This window comes from Lithobates pipiens, unplaced genomic scaffold (genome assembly GCF_037356315.1).
Source record: "Lithobates pipiens isolate NorthernLeopardFrog02 unplaced genomic scaffold, aLitPip1_a1.2 Scaffold_13, whole genome shotgun sequence".
Lineage (NCBI taxonomy): Eukaryota > Metazoa > Chordata > Amphibia > Anura > Ranidae > Lithobates > Lithobates pipiens.
In genome coordinates, this window is record NW_027507718.1 from 383,036,645 (window position 1) to 383,046,289 (window position 9,645).

Sequence of the window (9,645 nt, forward strand, 5' to 3'; positions counted from 1 at the left end):
AGCTGCCGTTGTAACATGCCTTTTCCCCTTGATCCCCATTAACACTTCTCTCATACATTTCAGGTGATATCAGGTACAAGAGCCTGGGACCACACAGAGTTCCTCGAATGGAGGTCTGAGAGAAGTCCCCTGGGAATCAATATTGCGCAATGCAGTCTTCAGTACACACTCACCGTGCGCATTGATACCCGATGCCTCCTCTGTAGTTGCGGCTTCTGTGAACTCAGAGGTCGATTTTGTCAGAATCTATATGGCAACCCAACAATATCAGTATATAATTATAAATAATTTTATTAGTAACAGAGTAAAACTAATATACAGTAGAGACTTAAGACATTTTATTAAAGTAAAGATGATATACAGTACACAAGACATTTTATTAGCAGCATATAAATATATGAAGTAATAAAACCCACTTATCTACAGACATTTTGCAAAAAAACGTATCATACTACTTTACACCACAGAACAAAGGGATGGTTAAAATGGTACTAAGAACAAACGTTATAAAAATTATTAAAAAAAAGAAAAAAAAGTTAATGGCTTAAAATAAGAGAATTAAAACCTGCCAAGAAGTATAATGTGCCCGCTTAGCATAAACCCAACGTAAGCTGTAATAACCAGTCAGTACAATTGTAGTCCAACTAGCCTAAGGGTAGGTATACAGGGGTCGAAAAGTGTCTAAAAACAGTCAGTTTGGCATTTCCCAGGTGACTTTTGGCCCCTGTGTATGACTTCTGTTGTACAAGAATGCTGGAAAATCATCAGCCGGCCAACGCTTGCAGCCAATGGCTGCAAGCGCTGACCCGTATGTTCTGGCGGGGAGGCGACCCCCTGTCCAAACACAATGGGGAGATTGCTGTACTAATATTGCATAGTTAGTACAGCAACCCCTTAGTTTTGTTTTTTTGTTCAGCCAGCTGGGTTGAACGAAAAAATGAAACTTAAAGTGTGTATCAGGCCTAAACCTGACCAAAGACATGAGACAAAGTGAAATTGAAGTCAAATTTGATTACAGTGATCGCCAAACTTATATCTGGACAGCAGCAGACATCTACCAGCTAACCATTAGCCCAAGATATGCAAGTGCTGGGCGTTGTCTCATCCCCTACATAGCAGGGCATGAAATCAGTCTGCAAGTGGTATCCAACAATGGTTGAATTACATCTGCATGTCCACCTTAAACCTCTGAAATCTGATTCTTTGTTATGGGTTACTACGAAATTACTGTTTGCGAAAATGTTTAAAAATGGGGAAAAAAAATAAAAATAAAAAATAAAAAAACCACACACACACCACACAAACCCACATACACCACAGGCAAAAGACAAAAAGGTAGAAAGTATGAAGTATTGTGTCAGAGATCCTCTAAAAATGAATGGCTGTGACCACGTTCCCCTGAACCAAGTCCCTCACACTACAAGTCAAACAGAATTTAGATAGTAGTAAATCTTTTTTTTAGGGAAATGGAACTCCGAGAGAAAAACGTACAAAGAACCTCAACTGTTGCCGGGATGGGTAAGGAATCTGCCTATTTTGAAAACCACTCATCAACTATTTGTGACTAAAGTGTAACATTTAGTAAGGCAGCAACTACTATGCCTGCCATAAAGCACATGGTTCATTTACAAAACGTGTAACAAAGTCTCAATGGTTGAACAGCACTAATTATCTGGGCATCAGTGACATTTTTTAAGCACACTACAAAGGTAAGGCACCACCGGGAGTTTTTTTAGATCTGTGCGATGACAGTCACTAAAAATATTCAGCAAAAATGAGCCAGTATATCCTTTGTAGAGAAATACAGAGACCTAACCCTTTACATTCTCTCACAGGTGACAGCTACAAAGTCACATCGTGTGACAATAACTGAAGGATGCAACAAGTCTTCACATCTGAGTCGGAACCGTCTGTTCTTATTGATCGAATCAAAGTCGATGACTATACTTTTCTCTTGTGGAACAAATTTCCTTAAAAATATAAAATATATAGGTTAGTTATATGCCAAAACTAGTTTTCCAACTGTAAAATAAGAAACAAAAAAAAAAATAAAAAAAAAAATAAAGAGGGGGAGGGGGAGGGATAGATACATTGCCTAGGCTTCACTCTCTCTCTAGAGGAGCCAATTATAGTGCCCCATGCAGAGAGAATCCTTAGAAGGGATAGACTGAAACAAAAAGACACATGGGGTTGCTGAGGCTGTGTGTTTTTCAGCTAACGGAGATCATAAATTATCAGGAAAGGAAAACATTTTCTAACAACTGAACTCCAGGAGTTGGTTTCATTGCTAAAGTTTTTTTCCTTTGTGCAAAATGCACTACCAGTTCCCCCCCCCCCCCCCCCCCCCCCCTATTGCTCTGTTAAACTTAAATTTTTAAACAATATAATGGAAAGTGAAGCTCATAAAGGAGGGCTGAACTGTGGAAACCACACTCACAAAAGCCAAAAGGACTAGTCACTAAAAATTGCCTACAGACTCCTAGCTGCATGTTCTGCACCATAGATGTTAGCCATCATATTAGAAACAGGGCTTAGCTTCCACATGTTAAGGCTGCACCACAATGACTGGTGGTCTAATGACTCCAGAGCACAGATTCAGAATTAATGAATTAGAAGCAGGGAGATGGTTTCACTGCAGGTCCTTAGGTACAGGTTCCTCTCTGGAACGAGAACAGTGAGCAGCAAGGAAGTGCCGTTACCAAAATCTCATGCAAATAGCAGTCAGAGGTAACGGTGCCTCAGACAATCTCTCTCTCACCACAGATATACAGGCTCAGAATGTCTAGGAACAAATTGCACTGCTGTTTGTCAGAAGGAATTTGCAGTTATCGTTTCTAGATCTTCCGTATGACAAAGCAAATCTTCTCAGAGTTCAGATCTGCTTAATAAGAAAAAATAAAAATAAAAAAAAAAAAAAAAAAGGACACACACACACACACACACACACACACACCTCCCCTTTTGTGGCAAAGGCAAAAAATAAGCTTAAAAAGGAGTTGACTTTAAAAAAAAAAAAAATGCATTTATGTATTTGGAGCCTGTAAAGCATTGTACTAGCAATCAGCAGTTCGCTGATGCTATGCGGGTCTCCTGCAGATCTGTCAGTGTATCTGTGTGCCCATACAGGCAAGCAGATACACTGACAGAAAGAATCAAAAGTACCACAGTGCTCCATCTACAAGCTGACAACTGCAAAGGATGGCGAAGTTGTAGTTCACACACACACACACACACACACACACACACGTGTGTGTGAACGAATGATGCGGCTGTGCGGGCGGAAGCCTGCATGGCCACGCCGATTTCAAAAAGTGACAGCTATTATGGAGAACTTCTGCTGTCACAGGAAGGTGTGGGGGGGGGGGGGGGGTTGTAAAATCATGCAGTGGCTGCAGCATTGGGAACAATTTACATGTTTCACCCTAAAAAGCATTGGGAACATGTTCCCGATATCCTTTAACTGAAAAATCAAAGGAGGCAGGAGGAAAAATGTCAGCCGATCTAATACAATAGCCTAGAGGGGCATTCGTCCATGTGACCTGTATAGTATAGATGGGAAAAATCTGTTTAGACTCGTGGCTGAACAAAAAATAAATTAAAAAAAAAAGCCCAATCTATGAAATGTATTTTGGCCAGACCTAAAGGGTTGCAAAAGCAGAAAGGTTTTTTTTTATTATCTTAATGCATTCTATACATTAAGATAAAAAGCCTTCTGTGTGTTGGCTGAGACACAGCTGCAGTGCCATTAGCTCCTGCTGCTGTCAATCAAAATCAGCTAGCCATTCCAGGGGAGAGGAGGGGGCAGGGCCGGTGCTAGGCTCCATGTCTGAATGGACACAGGGAGCTGTGACTTAGCTCGGCTGTCCCCATAGCAAGCTGCTTTCTGTGGGAGCACAGAACAGGAGGGGAGGGGCCAGGAGCACAGAAGAGGGACCTGAGAAGAGGAGGATCTGGGCTGCTCTGTACCAATCCACTGCAACAGAGCAGGTAAGTATAAAATGTTTATTATTTTTATATGGAAAAAAAAAAAAAACACAAGCCTTTACAATCACTTTAAGATTAATTAGCAGTTTGGTTGTGCTATATAGCCGCTAACAATGATCCCATGTAAAATCTGATAGTTTGGTTGTACCAAACCAATGTTCCACCAGTTTTGGTGGTACAGTCAGCCTGCTGAGTCGGCTGAGATTTGAACAGTCTATGCCTGGCTTTAAAGAAAGCGAGGGGACGGGTTGTTCAGGGTTTTTTTTTTTGTTATTGTTTGCACAATTTTGCTTTATTTGGCCAAAAATACGGATCAAAGAAAAGTAGAAAAAAAAAAAAAAAGGAGGGATAAAAACTGCTCTTACGTGTATTTGATACCAGCCAGATCAAACATGAACCTTGCAGCCTTCATTTCTGGAGAGTCATGGTACTTATCGGACATATAGATCACTTCTTTAATGCCTAAACAAAAATATAGATTGCATCAGTTGTTTTAGGATGAAGGCAACAAAAGACTGTCCGATACATAGCTACTCTACTACAGGACTGCAAAATGGCCAGTACATTTAATATACAAAAGTGCGCATAGCCATTTAAAGTCAATCTGAAGTGATATTATGTACTAAACAAACAAATACTGAAACTGCACTCAGGGCTCTTCACATCTGACACTACCCTGAATGTAAAATGTACTCAACTCAGCTTTCTGTAAATCGGCTTTATTTATTGCCAATGAGTGTTAAGTTCTACAATTACTCACCTGCTTGTATGATTAGCTTGGCACATTCATTGCATGGAAACAAAGCAACATACATATCGCATCCTTTTACATCTGCTGAATTCTTGTTCATAATGGCATTCAGCTCGGCATGGCAAACTGTTAAGATAAAGTATAATGGATATAATACACCACTAGATGGCACGCAATCATGTGTCAATGAAGACAGGACATACAAAGATTTTTCACTTTTGTACAAAAAAAAAAATAGTACAAAAATTGCTTTCAGGTTAAAATTTTCAACACAAAAATAAAGTCTCTTTTTAAAGAGCAACTTCACTCAATCAACAGATTATTTATAATCCTTATTCTGCTAACATTAAGAAATAGCTAGGAATATAGATATCATATTCACTTGTTTTAAACTTTTTTTTTTTTCACATTTCTAGATGACAAGTCCTGGTTTCCATGTATAGGAAAAGTCATACATCCCAGGAGGGGCTTTCTCCACATGGTAAATGCTACAGGAATCATCTACCCTTAGTCAAGATGGCCACAGCCAGAAATGCTAGGGTGTGTTCTTTAAAATGATCTCTCAACAGAACAAAGCATGGAGACATGGATGGATGGGAAAATTTGCTTTGAATGTTAAAACATTAAATAGTATTTTTGGGAGTTTTTGTTCAGATGCAGTGTAGTTTTGCTTTAAAGTCCAATTCCACGCAAACATCATTAAATAGCTTCAATAACGATAACATATGAAAATGAGCGAAAAATAAATAAATAAATAAAAGAGGCATCAAGGAGGCAATGAGAAAGATTTCCCCATTTTAAATAAATGTACAATTCTTACAATATCTTCTCGCTATGTGCAATGCAGGTTTTTTTTTTTTTTTTTACAGACATAAGCAGGCAACTGGTGTGCCCTCAGCTTCACTTGATTGTATGACAGATATAAAGAAACGGCCATCTGAGTTGGCCATGTATTGTGTACATTCATGATCATTGGAACAAGAATGGTTTATAAGAAGTCCCTTATTGTTCACAGAATGAAAGGGGTCTAATGGGTAGGAATGTTGTAGATGGCAGTGGCGGTTGGCAGTACCACAGCTGATGAGGGGGAAGCTGATGCAGTGTTTAGGGGGTAAGAGACTGATGGTGGAAGGGAGACAATTGTGGTTGTTTGGTGCGCAAGAGTTTATCGCAAGGGGAGATGAAGCACATCACAGACATGGTAAACAGGATGACATATGGGTACGTCAGAAATATAAAACCAAGCAAGGGATGGTGTGAAAGATTCTCAGGAAAAAACACCACAATTCAGTTCACTGATCCACTCTGGGAGTGCACAGAAAGCAAAATATGGAGATTTTTACCTCTACCAGACAGAGAAAGAAAGGAGACAATATCTGTAGTATAGGGGTTGGAAGTTCAGGGGACATTAAAGTTTATAAACCCAGGACTTCGCATTCATCATATCAGTCTCCCACAGTACATGGAAAATGAAAGAAGTTTAGTAAATATACCTTTTCTCATCAGCAGTATATAGCAGTCTTGTGATTATCATCAGTGTCCAGCCGAGCACGGTTAAAGCTTGTAGGAGACGTTTTCATTCTCCTCTGCCTGTCCTATAATACTACAGGACTCCTGGCCCTCTGTCTGGACAGTGCCGATTGGCCCTGTGCTTGTCACATACACCCGCGTAAGGAAAAATAAAAAAATTCTCTAGCAATACACACCAAACTAAATGTGCTGATTGCCCCAAAGCTGTTTCTATCAGCAGATGAATTGGCGACAGTGGAAGAAGGGAAGGATCAGACAGCCTCTTTACTCAATACAGAGGCTTAGCCCCTTTCTAGTGAGTAAACAAGCATGCTTTACAGCATATACAGACTGATTTTACTGTTGTGGGTTTAGTAACACTTTAAGGCTGGCATCAGAGAACAGCTGAGGGAGCTGGGACATAAGAGGAGAGACGTCCATGAAGATAAATAGGGGTATTTTGGACAGATTGCATTAGGGAAAGAGATAAGAGCGTGGGACAATATCATAGAATGGAAGACCGAGAAAAGCCAACAGTGAGCATAGCCAACACCAGCTTCTTTTGAAGAACAGGCAGCTGAGATACAAGCAGGTGACATCAGGGACCAGGAGAAGAAGTGCGGCAAATCCTGCATTCAGCATGTAGATGAGCACAGTGAAGACAATGACGTTTAGGGCCGAACAGATGACATAAAACAGCATGTCACCAGCACACCAAGGATCTCCAGAGTGGGTCCGAAGCTTTAATCAGTGATCACATCGTTATAGCAGATTGCAACGTTTCGGAGTCAAGGAAGACCCCTTCATCAGGCATGTGGCTCCGAAACGTTGCAATCTGCTGCAACAACGTGATCACTGATTAAAGCTTTGGACACACTCTGTAGACCCTTGGTGACATTCTCTTGCTCTGACTTGACATGGTTCCAGTCGGTGGTCACTTCAGCAGTTCTACAGGAATGTATGCTTTGGGAATACTGCGTCGAATGACATGAAAGGAACAAAAAACTGGGAGGAACAGAGGAGGGCAGACTGCTCTGTCTTGTTTGGGGTTTGCATCCCAAGATGCAGTAAATCCAAGATGTTAGCTAGTCACAACTGGACAGAAAAAAGCTGTAGGAAGATTCTCCCTTGCACAAAAATTGGATTTCCACTTAAAACTATAAAAGGTTATTAATCTTTCTACTTATTTACATAGACACATTCTCAAAATAGCAACAGAATGGAGCTTCAACTTATTCAGCACAGTAATTGAGGAAAACATTACATAGGAGTTTTTTTTTCCAGCAGTAGACCACCTCTAAAGAAAGATTGCTGCTGAACTTGCAAATGCTCCATGGCATCATCTGTTTCTGTTGTAAAGGCACACAAAATCCTCATCAGACTATGCACAGGACAAATCATTAGGCTTACAAAGCCTGTGTGGCCAATTCCTGGAGACAAACAATTTACCTTATAAAGAAGTTACCAGAAATAAAAATATAAAACCTATAGTTGGAAAGTTGCAGAATCCCATTTCATCTACATAGCAGATTCATAAGGGGCAGCAGCTGGGCTCTTTGTGAAATATTAGAACATCACAAATAAGCTCATTTTTACCAGAGCACAAATTCTATTTCAGCAGTTTGGAAGGAGAATAAATGAGAAGTGCTTATTTAAAGGGCAAGAAAGCCCTTCCTCCCCAGTTCTGACAAAATTTGGTTAAGATTGTTTTGATGCATCCATCAAGCTATCGTGCGTGAGAGAAGAAATGGAAAGGCACTCGATCATGATATAATAGAAAAAGACTGCAGCTGATGTAAAAAGGAAAAAGAAATATAGAGGCATTTGTGGTTTTGTTTTTACACAGCTTTCAACTGAGTAGACCTTCCACATAAACTTGACTCTGCTCCCAGACACGTCAGGCCTTTCTCTACACACCATTAGAACACTGACAGCCATTACTTTTGATATGCAAGACAGTGCGGGTTTAAACAACAAACAACAAGTCAAGAAGTAAATGGAAAAGCTTAAACCATGGATTTGTGAGTTTGGGGTAAATACACAGAATCATTGTGCTTTACAACTAACCATATATGAATACTGGAGACCTGCAGGCAAAGAACATAACCTAATAAATGTGTAAATTAAACAAGCTAGTAACCGGCATGTGTTTTTTCTTTTGTTTGTTTTTTTAATACACACCGTTTAGAAGAAAAGTAACATTTTCAAAAGTTTAGACAGCGTTCACATCTCAGTGTTCCCTGCAGGTAGGTTTACATCTGAGCCGGTAAAGGATGGTGTGAAATCGCACACAGAAGAAAAAAAAAAAAAAAAAAAAAAAAAAGCTACTGCTTAGGTGATGCGTGTGGGTGCCATTAAATCTCCACACCGCTGTGCTATGCGGTTCCCCTGTAGCTGTGTTTTTGGAAAAGGTGCAGGCATCCTTTCCCTGCATTTTCTGGAGGTACAGCAAAAATCCAAATGAATGGGCTGCTGTGCCCCCTGCAAACAACCGCCGCAAACCGCATAGGTGTGAACCACTCCAGAAATGCGCACAAAAGCCTGTAACCTGCCACGTTTACGAAACATGCAAAAAAAAAGGTGCTTGAGGTGCCATTCATTGTTAGTGGAACCCCAAACGTGGCAAGCAGATACAACACAGTAAAACAAATGTGCAACTTAAAGTGGAGTTCTACCTTAACCACTTCAGCTCCGGACCAATAAACACCTTAAGGACCAGAGGTCTTTTTGCAATTTCGCACTGCGCTGCTTTTAACTGGTAATTGCGCGGTCATGCAATATTGCACCCAAACGAAATTTGCGTCCTTTTCTTCCCACAAATAGAGCTTTCTTTTGATGGTATTTGATTGCCTCTGCGATTTTTTTTTTTTGCGATATAAATGGAAAAAGAGCGAAAATTTTGAAAAAAAAAGATAATTTCTTCTTTTTGTTATAAGAAAAATCGAATAAACTAAATTTTAGTCATACATTGAGGGCAAAATTTATTTAGCCACATGTCTTTAGTAAAAAAAATGTCAATAAGCGTATATTTTTGGTTTGCGCAAAAGTTATAGCGTCTACAAACTAGAGTACATTTTCTGGAATTTACACAGCTTTTAATTTATGACTGCCGATCTCATTTCTTGAGGTGCTAAAATGGCAGGGCAGTACAAATCCCCCCCAAATGACCCCATTTTGGAAAGTAGACACCCCAAGGGAAATTGCTGATGGGTATGTTGAGCCCATTGAATATTTATTTTTTTTGTCCTAAGGGATTGAATAATGACAAAAAAAAAAAAAAAAAAAAAAAAATTTTTTTACAAAAAGTTGTCACTAAATGATATATTGCTCACACATGCCATGGTTATATGTGGAATTGCACCCCAAAATATATTCCGCTACTTCTCCCGAGTATGGCGATA

The 9,645-nt window shown here is 39.7% G+C and overlaps 1 protein-coding gene across 2 annotated transcripts in view; it reads right to left on the reverse strand.

Annotated features, from left to right (window-relative positions):
- Nucleotides 1-316: 316 nt before the first annotated feature.
- DCTD (dCMP deaminase) overlaps nucleotides 317-9,645 on the reverse strand; it is a 25,987-nt gene continuing 16,658 nt past the window's right edge. For both annotated transcript variants that reach the window (XM_077477270.1, XM_077477271.1), the window contains exons 4-6: nucleotides 4,745-4,861; nucleotides 4,350-4,446; nucleotides 317-1,970 (exon numbers count right to left, since the gene is read on the reverse strand). In XM_077477270.1, coding sequence (XP_077333396.1) covers nucleotides 1,820-1,970; nucleotides 4,350-4,446; nucleotides 4,745-4,861 — 365 coding nt within the window. In that variant the 3' untranslated portion in view covers nucleotides 317-1,819. The remainder of the gene's footprint in view (nucleotides 1,971-4,349; nucleotides 4,447-4,744; nucleotides 4,862-9,645) is intronic.